At 42.6% G+C, this 15,269-nt stretch overlaps 1 protein-coding gene and 1 pseudogene across 1 annotated transcript in view; both read right to left on the reverse strand.

Moving 5' to 3' along the window:
* Positions 1–15,269, reverse strand: part of FANCM (FA complementation group M) — an 85,626-nt gene that overhangs the window by 35,622 nt on the left and 34,735 nt on the right. The window contains exons 8-10 of the mRNA XM_066277812.1: positions 15,115–15,195; positions 10,535–10,719; positions 4,361–4,567 (exon numbers count right to left, since the gene is read on the reverse strand). Coding sequence (XP_066133909.1) covers positions 4,361–4,567; positions 10,535–10,719; positions 15,115–15,195 — 473 coding nt within the window. The remainder of the gene's footprint in view (positions 1–4,360; positions 4,568–10,534; positions 10,720–15,114; positions 15,196–15,269) is intronic.
* On the reverse strand, positions 1,417–3,063 carry LOC136333961 (small ribosomal subunit protein eS1 pseudogene; annotated as a pseudogene).

Consider the following 15,269-nt stretch of genomic DNA (forward strand, 5'->3'; position numbering starts at 1 on the left):
GATGCTCCTTAAATGTGGGCCATTATGACTATTTTACAGATAAGAAAACTAACACCAAAATAGAGAAGTTAAGTGATTTGCCTATGGTAATACAACTAATTAAATTCCAATTCTGCTCATTAATAACACAAAGACTGAACAAGCTGCCAAAACTATCTTATATTGAGATCATTTCACAGATAAAATAAATGTTACGCAAGAATATGCTGTAGACCCTGGCCAGTTGGCTCAGTGGTAGAGCGTCAGCCCAGCATGTGGATGTCCTGGGTTCAATTCCCGGTCAGGGCACAGAGGAGAAGTGCCCATCTGCTTCTCCACTCTTCCCCCTCTCCTTTCTCTCTGTATTTCTCTTCCTTCCCCTCCCACAGCCAAGGCTCCATTGGAGCAAAGCTGGCCCAGGTGCTAAGGATGGCTCCATGACCTCCGCCTCAGGCGCTAGCATGACTCCCATTGCAGCTGAGCAACGCCCCAGAGGGGCTGGGCATCACCCCCTGATGGGCATGCCGGGTAGATCCTGGTCAGGAACATGCAGGAGTATGTAAGCGTCACCCCCCCCCCAGCCACTTCTCAGTTTAAAAAAATACAAAAAAAAAAAAATGCTGTAATCACATGAAAAATACAGGGGAAAAATTCACTAGTCAGAATTTTTTTTTTTTTACAAAGACAGAGATAGAGTCAGAGAGAAGGATAAATAGGAACATACAGACAGAAACGGAGAGAGATAAGAAGCATCAATCAGGTCCTGGCCGGTTGGCTCAGTGGTAGAACATCAGCCTGGCGTGCAGGAGTCCCAGGTTCGATTCCCGGCCAGGGCACACAGGAGAGGCGCCCATCTGCTTCTCCATCCCTCCCCCTCTCCTTCCTCTCTGTCTCTCTCTTCCCCTCCCACAGCCGAAGCTCCACTGGAGCAAAAGATGGCCCGGGCGCTGGGGATGGCTCCTTGGCCTCTGCCCCAGGCGCTAGAGTGGCTCTGGTCGCAACAGAGCAACACCCCAAATGGGCAGAGCATCGCCCCCTGGTGGGCGTGCCGGGTGGATCCCGGTAGGGCGCATGCGGGAGTCTGTCTGCCTCCCCATTTCCAGCTTCAGAAAAATACCAAAAAAAAAAAGCATCAATCATCAGTTTTTCGTTGTGTCACTTTAGTTGTTCACTGATTGCTTTCTCATATGTGCCTTGACCATGGGGCTACAGCAGACCAAGTAACCCCTTGCTCAAGCCAGCGACCTTGGGTCCAAGCTGGTGAGCTTTTTGCTCAAACCAGATGAGCCCTCGCTCAAGCTGGCGACCTCAGGGTCTTGAATCTGGGTCCTGAGTATCCCAGTCCGACGCTCTATCCACTGTACCACTGCCTGGTCAGGCAGGATAATTTTTTTGTTTTTCACAAATGGGATTTTGCCACCATTTAATGTCTGAATTTTAAACAGATTCTTGGACTGGGGACTCATATCTATCAGCTCATTCAACTTCAGCATCTGTCTCAGCCCTGGTAGCTTTCCCAGAATTGCTACCCTCACTGTGAAACTCCCTGAGTTTTCCCAATTCAAACTGGGGCTTCCTCAGCATTTTGACTTTCCTAACAAAGACATCATGGAATGGATAAACAGATTATTAGCAGGTCTTTTATTTTTATGTCTTTTCTAATGCTGTCTGGAATCATTTTATTGCCTACTTCTTTTTTTTTGCCTACTTCTTTAAAGTCATTAATCGGCAACTCTGTCATGATTTCCATCATTTCCTCCTGGATTTGGGGGCCCTGTTGATGCTGAGCATAAAAGAGGGCTTCCAAACCCAATTGCTGCATTTCTTTAGTAAAATCAGCACAGGATAGACAAGGCAAATAACCATCTGTAGTCTTGACATCAACATGAGCTACAATTGCAATCAGCCATTTCTTGACCATGGAGCACATTTTGTCACGGGTAAGATCCATGCAATGGAAATAATCAGCACTTTTTACCCCGATCATCCTCAGTAATTAGCTTGAATTCTCCAAATGCAACTTCATTATTCTGCATATCAGGTAGGCTTACTTCAAAAACACAACCCCTGAGACTGTCAGATGCGATTTTGGTTCCTTGAGTTCTTGTGACTCATGATTTTCCAGTATTTCTTATACTAAACACAACAGGTGCTCACATAACACACCAATCTTTCTTGGAAAATGGATCAACCACTGTTTACTTGGCTCCTTTTTTGCTATCTTTCGTAAAGAACTTGAGCTTGCCAACCACTGTGGTGCTACTCAGAGAGCCAAAGGGGTTCAGAATGACTTTTTTTTTTTAATTCACTTTATTTTTTTTAGAGAGGAGAGGGAGAGACAGAGGGAGAGGAGAGGATAAGAGAGAGAGAGAGAAGGGAGACAGAGAGAGAGAGAAGGGGGAGGAGCTGAAAGCGTCAACTCCTATATGTGCCTTGACCAGGCAAGCCCAGGGTTTTAAACCGGCAACCTCAGCATTTCCAGGTCAACGCTTTATCCACTGCGCCACCACAGGTCAGGCCAGAATGACTTTTAAAGGGCCTATAAATATTTAAAGTCAACTTTTAAAAACTAACATAAATAATAAAAAAGTATTTTGTGTGTGTGTGTGTGTATTTTTCTGAAGCTGGAAACGGGGAGGCAGTCAGACAGACTCCCGCAGGCGCCCGACCGGGATCCACCCGGCACGCCCACCAGGGGGCGATGCTCTGCCCCTCTGGGGCGTTGCTCTGTTGCAACCAGAGCCACTCTAGCACCTGGGGCAGAGGCCAAGGAGCCATCCCCAGTGCCCGGGCCATCTTTTGCTCCAATGGAGCCTCGGCTGCGGGAGGGGAAGAGACAGACAGAGAGGAAGGAGAGGGAGAGGGGTGGAGAAGCAGATGGGCGCCTCTCCTGTGTGCCCTGGCCGGGAATCGAACCTGGGACTTCCGTATGCCAGACCGACGCTCTACCACTGAGCCAACCGGCCAGGGCAATAAAAAAGTCTTTAATGTGAAACTACATCTGTCCTCAGAAATAGTCCAACTAAGTTACAAAAATCAATACTTTAGTGTAACAAACACAAAATAATATGTATTGTACAACATATTTAGAAAGGCCTGTCACCCAGGATTGTAGCAAAGTATAAATATAATTCAGTCTTGTATCATTTAAAATAGGCACCAGCAGCCTGACCAGGCGGTGGCACAGTGGATAGAGCATCTGACTGGGATGTGGAGGACTCAGGTTCGAGACCCCGAAGTTGCCAGCTTGAGTGCGGGCTCATCTGGCTTGAGAATAAAGCTCACCAGCTTGGACCCAAGGTCGCTGGCTTGAGCAAGGGGTTACTTGGTCTGCTGAAGGCCCACGGTCAAGGTGCATATGAGAAAGCAATCAATGAACAACTAAGGTGTTGCAACAAAAAACTGATGATTGATGCTTCTCATCTCTCTCTGTTCCTGTCTGTCTGTATCTCTGACTCTCTCTCTGTCTCTATAAAAAATAAAAAAATAAAATAGGCACCAGCAAAGTTTTCCATAAAGAGCCAGATAGTAAATATTTTGGGCTTTGCAGGCCACATTCTTATTGGTTGGTTGGTTATTGACTGAATACCTTAGGGAACTCTTTAAAAGGTAAAACAATTCTGAACTCGTAGTTACTAAAGTAAAGATAAAAAATAGGCCTTTAGAAGCACAAGGAAATAGTGAAATAAAGTAACATATATTGATTTTTTTGCATCCAGGTGTCTAAATTAATACTAAAGTACAAATGTTTCTTAATATATATATAGATAAAAATTTTTAAAATTAGATGCAGTCAAAAACTCTAACAGAAAAACTGAATAGTGCCTGACCAGGTGGTGGCTCAGTGAATAGAGCATCAGACTGGGACGTGGAGAACCCAGGTTCAAAACCCCAAGGTCACCAGCTTGAGCACAGGCACACCAGCTTGAGCACAGGGTCACTGGCTTGAGTGTAGGATCATAGATGACGCCATGGTCGCTGGCTTGAGCCCAAGGGTCACTGTCTTGAAGCCCAAGGTCACTGGCTTGAGCAAGAGGTCACTAGCTCTGCTGTACCACCCCCTCTAAAAGCACATATAAGAAAGCAATCAATGAACAAGCAATCAACCAACAACTAAGATGCCACACCGAAGAACAGATGCTTCTCATTTCTCTTCCTTCCTGTCTGTCCCTATCTGTCCCTCTCTGTCAAAAAAACAAACAAAAAAAAACAAAACTAAAAAAAACTGAATAGTGAGAATCTAATACAAAGGGAAAAAAATATCAACCAATTATTTGCAGATTGTCTGCACTTTCAATAGTAACAGATTGACAATTTGTATTTGGAATGTATTTCCAACATATCAATTACATACAAATAACGTTTCCACAAGTCTCCTTACACGTTCTTCTCGTCCTTCAGCGAGGATAACAACGATCCTGCCCTGACGTTTGCGGCCAGTCCTACCCATTCGCTGTATAAGACGGATTGGGCTCTTCTGGGCATCAAAACATATTATAAGATCAACTTCTCCTATATCCAAACCTTCTTCACCAACACAAGTAGAAACCAATGTATTGTAACCACCATTACGAAACTGTTTCACTACCTAAAATAAAAATGATTTAAAAATAGTAAGATGCAAATGTAAAAAAATTATAGATCAAACTAAACTTTTTCCACTCACCTCAGAATGGTAAAATCAGTTTAAAAGGTAGTATCCAGGCCTGACCCAGTGGTGGCATAATGAATAGAACTTCTGACTGGGATGCAGAGGACCCAGGTTTGAAACCCCAAGGTCGACAGCTTGAGCACAGACTCACCAGCTAGAGGGCCGGGGTCACTGGCTTGAGCGTGGGATCATAGATATGACCGCATGGTCTCTGGCTTGACTGACACCAAAGGCTGATAGGTTAAAGCTCAAGGTTGCTGGCTTGAGCAAGGGGTCACTTACTCTGCTGTCGCCACCCCCTCCCCTGCCCACATCAAGGTACTTAAGAGAAAGCAATCAATGACCAACAAAGGAAACTAAGGAGCCATAACAAAAAATTGATGCTGCCCTGGCCGGTTGGCTCAGCGGTAGAGCGTCAGCCTAGCGTGCGGAGGACCCGGGTTCGATTCCCGGCCAGGGCACACAGGAGAAGCGCCCATTTGCTTCTCCACCCCTCCACCGCGCTTTCCTCTCTGTCTCTCTCTTCCCCTCCTGCAGCCAAGGCTCCATTGGAGCAAAAATGGCCCGGGCGCTGGGGATGGCTCTGTGGCCTCTGCCTCAGGCGCTAGAGTGGCTCTGGTCGCAACATGACGACGCCCAGGATGGGCAGAGCATCGCCCCCTGGTGGGCAGAGCTTCGCCCCTGGTGGGCGTGCCGGGTGGATCCCGGTCGGGCGCATGCGGGAGTCTGTCTGACTGTCTCTCCCTGTTTCCAGCTTCAGAAAAATGAAAAAAAAAAAAAAAAAAAAAAAAAAAAAAATTGATGCTTCTCATCTCTCCCTTCCTGTCTGTCTGTCCTTACCAGTTCCTCTGTCCTTCTGTCTCTGTCATAAAGAAAAAAAAAGTTAGCATCCAGGATACTAGTAAATAGGGAAAGAAATGGCAAAATGGCAATATAAGTCAGAAGAAATTATGGTAAAATGCAAAGGACAGTCCTAATTTCTTTGCTTTAATAATGGTTATGATTCTAAAAGGGTTTTCTAACAATTTACACATGAATGAGAAATTCTAGATATTATTTTTAGTATCACTAAAAGGGGCAAAGGGCAGGCAAATGGTCCAAAACAATTACTGCTCTTTATCATACCCTAGGCCTGAATTATTGTTTTTTAGCAAGGGGGGCGGGAGGAGGGACAGAGAGACAGGAAAAGAGAGAGATTAGAAGTATCAACTGGCTGACCAGGCGGTGGCGCAGTGGATAGAGCATAGGACTGGGATGCCGAGGACCCAGGTTCGAGACCCCAGGGTCACCAGTTTGAGCACGGGCTCATCTGGTTCGAGCAGAGCTCACCAGCTTGGACCCAAGGTCGCTGGCTCAAGCAAGGGGTTACTCAGTCTGCTGAAGGCCCATGGTCAAGGCACATATGAGAAAGCAATCAATTAACAACTAAGGTGTCGCAATGCGCAACAAAAAACTAATGGTTGATGCTTCTCATCTCTCCGTTCCTGTCTGTCTGTCCCTGGTCTATCCCTCTCTCTGACTCTCTGTCTATGTAAAAAGAAAAATTAATTAATTAATTAATTTAAAAAAAAAGAAAAGAAGTATCAACTCATAGATGCAACATCAGTTGTTCATTGATTGCTTTCTCCATATGTGCCTTGATGGGGGGGGGGGGTCTGAACTAAGCCAGTGTGACCCTTTGCTCAAGCCCACAACCTTGGTATTCAAGCCAGCGACCTTTGGCTTCAAGCCAGGGACTGTGGGGGTCATGGCTAAATGATCCCTCACTCAAGCCAGTGACTCCACACTGAAGCTGGCGACCTCGGGGTTTTAAACCTGGATACTCAGCATCCCAGGTTCATGCTTTATCAACTGCATCATTGCCTGGTCAGGCTATTGTTAAGTGTATCTAAATTAAGAATATTTTATTACTCTTAGAATCTGAAAATGAAAAAGAAGTGCTGTAAGAAATCCAACCAGGCCTGACCTGTGGTGGTGCAGTGGCTAAAGTGTCGACCTGGAACTCTGAGGTTGCTGGTTCAAATCCCTGGCCTTGCCTGGTCAAGGCACATACAGGAAGCAACTACTATGAGTAGATGCTTCCTGCTTCTCTCTCTTTCTCTCTCTCTCTCTCTCTCTGTCTGTCTCTCTTTCCCCCTCTCCAAAAATCAATAAAAATAAAAAAAAAAGAAATCCAACCAAAAGTTACCTCACAGGGTGACCTGATCATAAATTCCTAACTGGGCAGATCAGGGTAGGCAGTTGCCCTAGGCCTCTAACTTCTTCAGTAACTATTTACCTTTGCCCTAAGCAAGCACTGTCCATTGTTTTCATTCATCTAGCTTAACACTTTTTTTTTTAATTTTTTTTTTAATTTGTTTAGTTTTTACAGAGACATAGAGTGAGTCAGAGAGAGGGATAGACAGGGACAGACAGGAACGGAGAGAGATGAGAAGCATCAATCATTAGTTTTTTCATTGCGCACTGCAACACCTTAGTTGTTCATTGATTGCTTTCTCATATGTGCCTTGACCACAGGCCTTCAGCAGACCAATTAACCCCTTGCTCGAGCCAGCGACCTCGGGTTCAAGCTGGTGAGCTTTGCTCAAACCAGATGAGCCCGCGCTTCAAGCTGGCGACCTCGGGGTCTCAAACCTGGGTCATCTGCATCCCAGTCCAACTCTCTATCCACTGCGCCACCGCCTGGTCAAGCTAGCTTAACACTCTTTTAAATGCCTCTTTTCTGACCCCTTGGGAGAGCACCTCATCTTAACTATCCCGTAATTCACTCCCCGGTTTGCTTTCTCCCATCTCCATGTAATCTTCCTAACTGTTCCCTCATTAATTCCAAATAAAGAAAAGAACCTGTTTGGAATAAATAACTGAAATGACTGAAATAGTATAAATAAAACATATATTAAAGGCTCTAAAGTACAATCTTATTAAATGCTAATGCCTCTGTGCGTCATATTTCCCTATGAAGAAAATTGAGTCCCATGAAGTAAGAAAACATAAGCGGAAGAGCCAGGATTCCAACCCAGGTAGTATGATCCCACAGCCTTTCTCCTTAACTCTTACACTTCACATTTTACACACCAATAATGAACTATCAACAGAACTTAAGAAAACAATCCCATTTACTATTGCAACAAAAAAAACAGGAACCTAAGAATATATTAATGTAAGAGGTAAAAGACCTGTACTCAGAAAACTATAGGATATTGAAGAAAGAAACTGAGGAAGATACAAACAAGTGGAAGCATATACCATGTTCATGAATTGAAAGAATTAACATCATTAAAATGTCCACACTACCCAAAGCAATTTAGTTTCATGTAATTCCTATTAAAATATCTCACAGATCTAGAACAAATACTTCAGAAATTTATATGGAACCAAAAATGACTGTGAATAGCCTCAGCAATCATGAAAAAGAAAGACAAAGTTGGAGGTTATCAATCTACCTGATAACAAGATATACTACAAGGCCATTGTAATAAAAACAGCCTGATACTGACATAAAAACAAGCATATAGATCAATGGCACAGAACAGAAAGCCCAGAGATAAACCCATGTCTTTTTTTTTTTTTTTTTTTTTTTTTCTGAAGCTGGAAACAGGGAGAGACAGTCAGACAGACTCCCGCATGCGCCCGACCGGGATCCACCCGGCACGCCCACCAGGGGCAACGCTCTGCCCACCAGGGGGCGATGCTATGCCCATCCTGGGCGTCGCCATGTTGCGACCAGAGCCACTCTAGCGCCTGGGGCAGAGGCCACAGAGCCATCCCCAGCGCCCGGGCCATCTCTGCTCCAATGGAGCCTTGGCTGCGGGAGGGGAAGAGAGAGACAGAGAGGGAAAGCGCGGCGGAGGGGTGGAGAAGCAAATGGGCGCTTCTCCTGTGTGCCCTGGCCGGGAATCGAACCCGGGTCTTCCGCACGCTAGGCCGACGCTCTACCGCTGAGCCAACCGGCCAGGGCGATAAACCCATGTCTTTATGGTCAATTCATATTTGACAAAGGAGACTGATAGATATGTGTATTCCAAACTGCCCCTTGATGTTCCACTTATCTGTCAGACCTCACCCTTACTGGACTATCGCCCCTGAGACAGAGGAATTCCAAAAAGCTGACAAGCCGCCCCAAGGATGGGCTCCGGACATACCAAGACTTTTGCCTCAGTATTCCCTCAGGCTCTCCCAAACACTATATAACTCGCCCCTAGTCTGTAACCAGCACTCTTCACCCCGAGAAGTGCCCAGCAGGGTTCCTTTCCTCCTTTCAATAAAGCCTGTTACTCTGGTCTTTTTTGGACTCCCACGGATTCCAACAGAGACAAGAACATACAGTAGAGTAAAGATGGTCTGTTCAATAAATGGTGTTGGGAATACTGCACAGGTACATGCAAAAATATGAAACTAGATCAACTAAAACCATACACAAGAATAAGTGAAATCATAAAAAATCTTAAAATTTCAGACATCTTTTGTAGCAATATTTTTGCCAATATATTTCCTCAGGCAAGGGAAACAAAGGAATAAATAAATGGGACTACATCAAACTAAAATGTTTTTTGCATAGCAAAAGAAACCATCAACAAAATAAAGAGGAAACCAAATATGGGAGAACATATTTGCCAATGATACATTTGAAAAGGGGTTTATTTCCAAAATGTATAAAGAACTTGACAAGTCAACACCAAGAAGACAATCATATTAAAAAATTGGCAAAGGACCTGGATAGACAATTCTCCAAAGGGGACATACAGATGGCCAATCGACATATGAAAAGATGCTCACCATCACTAATACAATTTAAAACACAATGAGATACCACCTCACACCTGCCAGAATGGCTATGGTCAATATATAAACAAACTAGTGCTGGCAAAGATGTGAAGAAAAGGGAACCTTCATGCAATGTTAGTGGAATGCAGACTCCTGCAGCCACTGTGGAAAATAGTATAGAATTTCCTCAAAAATTTAAAATAGGGCCTGACCTGTGGTGGTACAGTGGGATAAAGCATCGACCTGGATCACTGAGGTCGCTGGTTCGAAACCTTGGGCTTGCCTGGTCAAGGCACATATGGGAGTTGATGCTTCCTGCTCCTCCCCCTTCTCTCTCTCTCTCTAAATATCAATAAATAAAATATTAAAAAAAAATTAAAATAAAACTGCCTTTTGACCCAACTATCCCACTTCTGGGAATATATCCTAAAAATTCTGAAACACTGATTCAAAAGAAGATATGCTCCCCTATGTTCACTGCAGCATCATTTACAACAGCCAAGATTTGGAAACAGCCCAAGTGTCCATCAGGGAATGAGTAGATAAAAAAGCTGTGGTGCATTTACACAATGGAACAGTACATAATAAGCCAGTCAGAGAAAGACAAGTATCATCTAATGAAAAAATAAACTAATAAACAAAATAAAAACAGAGGCATGGATACACGGAACAGAATAACAGCTGTCATAGTGGAGGGGGGTTTGGGGACATAATGGAAAAAGGTGCAGGGATTAACCAAAAAACATGTATACATAACAGACAGACACAGACAACAGTGTGGTGATAGAGGGAAAAGGGGCTTGAGGGTAGGCAGATGGGCAAAATGTAGGGGAGGGGGAATGGAGAGGCAAAGAGACTTTGCTTAGGGTGATGGGTGCACTGCAGTGTGCAGACAAGGCTTAACTGAATTGGGCACTTGACACCTGTATGGATTCACAAATCAATGTAACCTCAATAGATTCAATTAAAAAATAAATGAGATAGAAAAGTAAAGAGTTTCAAAATCACAAAAGACACATTTTTGCCTTTCAAAATATGCCTATCTTTATGAAATAATTGACCCATGAGTCAAAACAAAAAAGTATAAGTACAAAAGTATTCAATTTTACTTTTATTTTCATCATCTCCAAAAATAATTACCTCCAGCTGCTCCTTCTGGGTAAAGCCCTTCATGCTTTTCCCCGAGGCATGGCCTACAAAAGTCATCGCTCTAATAAGTGGCTGATGCTGTAAAAGCATTTCCGCAATTTCTTGAACACTATCTCGAAATGAAGAGAAAATCATAACTCTGGTCTGGTCACATTTCTTTTCAGATGTGTTTTGAGCTATATGAAAAAAAATATTTAATTGCATCTTTTTTAAAAAGCATATACATAAGACCTTGTTCAAAAGACAAGCCTGAAACTATATAGTAATAAATGATAATTCTTTCAAAATATAAAGCATTATAAACCTTGGGTGGTTTTCCTATCTTTCCTAATAGTTTTAATAAACTTGGCTGTCATAAAACATAATTCTAAACAAATCAAATAAAAATTATCTGAATCATTTCTGACTGGTCCTTCATTTCAGGTATGATGCCTGTTCCCCTTTACCTGCCACATATAGAGTTCCCTGGATTTTGTAAATCTTCTCTGCTCTTCCTGCTCATTAAAGGTACTGTCCTACATGAACAGACACTTCTCCCAGGAAGAGATACAAATGGCCAACAGATATATGAAAAGATGCTCAGCTTCATTAGTTATTAGAGAAATGCAAATCAAAACTACAATGAGATACCACCTCACTCCTGTTAGATTAGCTATTATCAACAAGACGGGTAATAGCAAATGTTGGAGAGGCTGTGGAGAAAAAGGAACCCTCATTCACTGTTGGTGGGACTGTAAAGTAGTACAACCATTATGGAGGAAAGTATGGTGGTTCCTCAAAAAACTGAAAATAGAACTACCTTATGACCCAGCAATCCCTCTACTGGGTATATACCCCAAAACCTCAGAAACATTGATACGTGAAGACACATGTAGCCCCATGTTCATTGCAGCACTGTTCACAGTGGCCAAGACATGGAAACAACCAAAAAGCCCTTCAATAGAAGACTGGATAAAGAAGATGTGGCACATATACACTATGGAATACTACTCAGCCATAAGAAATGATGACATCAGATCATTTACAGCAAAATGGTGGGATCTTGATAACATTATAAGGAGTGAAATAAGTAAATCAGAAAAAAACAAGAACTACATGATTCCATACATTGGTGGAACATAAAAATGAGACTAAGAGACATGGACAAGAGTGTGGTGGTTACCAAGGGTGGGGGGGGAGGGAGGACATGGGAGGGAGGGAGGGAGAGAGTTAGGGGGAGGGGGAGGGGCACAGAGAACTAGATAGAGGGTGACGGAGGACAATCTGACTTTGGGCGAGGGGTTTGCAACATAATTTGATGACAAAATAACCTAGACATGTTTTCTTTGAATATATGTACCCTGATTTATTAATGTCATCCCATTACCATTAATAAAAATTTATTAAAAAAAAAAAAAAAAAAAAAGGTACTGTCCTAAACCGGGCCATGAAATTCTGTCCCCAGGTCTACACTTTCAAATGCTCGGATACAGCAAAATATACCCTACAGTTCATGATAAAGCTCCTCCCAATGTCTGCGCTTGGGAGGCAGCAGAATGCATGAATAAAAGCACCATCTTTGAGGCTCGGCCACATACTCTCTGGGTGATATGTGGTCATGGTAGTTATTTTATCTCTTTAAGTCTTAGCATCTCCATCTCTACAACGGACTGAAGTGATAATTAAATGAACTAGTAAATATAAAGTATGTAGACTTGCACATAGCACCTGGTTAATAATTGCAAGTTGTATATGGTTTTCTGTAGTCATGATTAGTTTTCCTTCATTTTATACTTGCTTGAGACTTTGACAATCCTTCTTTCTTCCACATGAGTTACATTAATCATCATGTGTGCCAGGGAGTACACTAAGCATTTTATATATTAACTCATTTAGTTTTCACAACAACTCTAAGGATTAAATGACTTATAATACATATAATGTTAATTCACAATACATAAGGAAAAAGAAACAGCAGCTATTACAAGGAATATTATTCTACATATACCTTCTCTCAGTACCATAGACAGCATCAAGCCTCTACATCTGACCAACCTCTGACCAATAGCTACTCTCTTTCCTTTTAATCAAAGATAATTTTTATTTTTAAATAATTTGAAACTACAGAAATGTTGCAAAACGAATACAAGTAGCTCCTCTCCCTAATGAGACATTAGAGTTAAATAAGTAGCTGGCATGATGGCTTATCACCACCTAATGTTTCAGTGGAAAAATTCTACAGACAAGAATATTGTTCTATATAAAAACAATAAACCATGAAAACCAGAAAATTAACTTTGATACATTAATACTAACTAATTTACAGACCTTATTTAAGTGTTGCCAACAGTCTCAATAATGTTGAGGGGGAAATGCACCAATCACAAAAGCTACTTTCAGTGTAACACCTATCTCCTTCAACTGAATGCAGACTGCCTGTCTTATCCTCACACTGAAGCGCCTCTACCTAATCAATCACTTCCATATTTCCAAATTCAGTGGATACTTTTAGTTTATTTGACTGTACCTCTCAGCAGTATTTAACACAGTCTACTCCTTCTTACTGAAATAGTCTCTTCCCTCAGCTTGTCTGACACTCTATTTGATTAGTTTCTGTCTCAATTTCCTTTGTGGCCTTTTACATCTAAACTCTAAATATTGTTATTCTTCAGGACTACCTTCTGGGCTCTCTCTTGTCTCTAAACTGTATTCCTGGGTATGCGATCACATCCATTCTTGAAACTTCATGTGTTTTTATGCTGATGACTCCAACATTTATTCGTGTATATGTAAATAGATAGAGCTCAGACCACTCTTCTGAGATCCAGATTTGCTTATCCAATGCCTACACATCTCCATTTAGATGTCTCAGAAGCATCCTAACATGTTTGCTTTTTCTTCTCTATGTTATTCTTAATTTTCTCTTTGCTCATATAATCATCCATAAACACCTACCCATGATTCCTTTCTTTCATAATATCCTATGTCCAATTCATCAACAAATACTGTTGGCTAACTTCAAACTTGACCTAAAATCTATGACCACATCTGAGCACCTCCACCACTACTACCTTGGTACAGGCCACTATCATCTGCTATCATCTTAGACTATTGCAATAGCCCCTCCTGATTGGTTCATGTCTACTTTATATGAAACTAAAAGAGTGATCTTTTTAAAATGCAAGATCATGTCACTCTGCTGTCCTAAATGCCTGTCATGGCTTCACAAAATGCACACACTCATAGAATAAAATCAGAAGTCCTGACTTGGCCTACAAGCCCTTACATCTGCCCCTGGCTATTTCTCCAACCTCCTCCTATTCCACTAGTACCTTCATTACAACACTCGAGCCTGACCAGGTGGTGGCGCAGTGGATAGAGTGTTGGACTGGGATGCGGAGGACCCAGGTTCGAGACCCTGAGGTCACCAGCTTAAGCGGAGGCTCATCTGGTTTGAGCAAATCTCATCAGCTTGGACCCAAGATCCCTGGCTCAAGCAAGGGGTTACTCGGTCTGCTGAAGGCCCATGGTCAAGGCACATATGAGAAAGCAATCAATGAACAACTAAGGTGTGGCAATGAAAAACTGATGATTGATGCTTCTCATCTCTCTTCGTTCCTGCCTGTCTGTCCCTATCTATCCCTCTTTCTGACTCTCTCCCTTTCTCTGTAAATAAGTAAATAAATAAATAAATAAATAAAACACTCGAGCCAGACTGGTTTGTTTATCGATCCTTAATCATAGCACACACCTTCTCTCTGCCTGGCCTAGAACCTGCAGGACCTGTTCCCTCACACTTCCATCAGGGAACAGCTCAAACACACTGCTCACAAAAATTAGGGGATATTTTATTGCTTCATATTCATTTTGGGATATCCCCTAATTTTTGTGAGCAGTATATTACCCTACAAATGGGCTTTTTCTATCTTTCTATATAAAACAGCCTCCAGCCCTGGCCGGTTGACTCAGCGGTAGAGCGTCGGCCTGGCATGCGGGGGACCCGGGTTCAATTCCCAGCCAGGGCACATAGGAGAAGCGCCCATTTGCTTCTCCACCTCCCCCCTCCTTCCTCTCTGTCTGTCTCTTCCCCTCCCGCAGCCAAGGCTCCATTGGAGCAAAGATGGCCCGGGCGCTGGGGATGGCTCCTTGGCCGCTGCCCCAGGCTCTAGAGTGGCTCTGGTTGCGGCAGAGCGTCGCCCCTGGTGGGCGTGCCGGGTGGATCCCGGTCGGGCGCATGCGGGAGTCTGTCTGTCTCTCCGTTTCCAGCTTCAAAAAAATACAAAAAAATAAAATAAAATAAAACAGCCTCCTTCATGACTATCTTCTTACCTAGTTCACTTTTCCTTACATCATATTAGTTTTAGTATCTACTTCACTTATACTGCCCCAGACTAATTGTTCTTTTTCACATATCTTACAATATCTTAAAATTCCCACCTATGTGCCCAAAATTTCTGCTTCTTTTATAGTCATTATCCATATTAATTAAAAGCCCATCTTCTACATAAAATATGGTAGCATAAACTAATGAGTCAGACTTTTAACTTTTACACTAACTCTGCCTTGCCTTGAGGTTATTAAATATGACCTACCATTCCATGACTTGAAGTGTTCGACTATAATTTCTTCCAATTTCTTTAATTTTGGATGGCTATAGAAGAATTCATTTTCTCCTGCAAAAAAAAATAAGAAAAAATCCCTCAAAATCATATTTCTGTATTTCTTCATATTCAATTATACTGATATA

The sequence above is a fragment of the Saccopteryx bilineata genome, chromosome 4 (genome assembly GCF_036850765.1).
Source record: "Saccopteryx bilineata isolate mSacBil1 chromosome 4, mSacBil1_pri_phased_curated, whole genome shotgun sequence".
NCBI lineage: Eukaryota > Metazoa > Chordata > Mammalia > Chiroptera > Emballonuridae > Saccopteryx > Saccopteryx bilineata.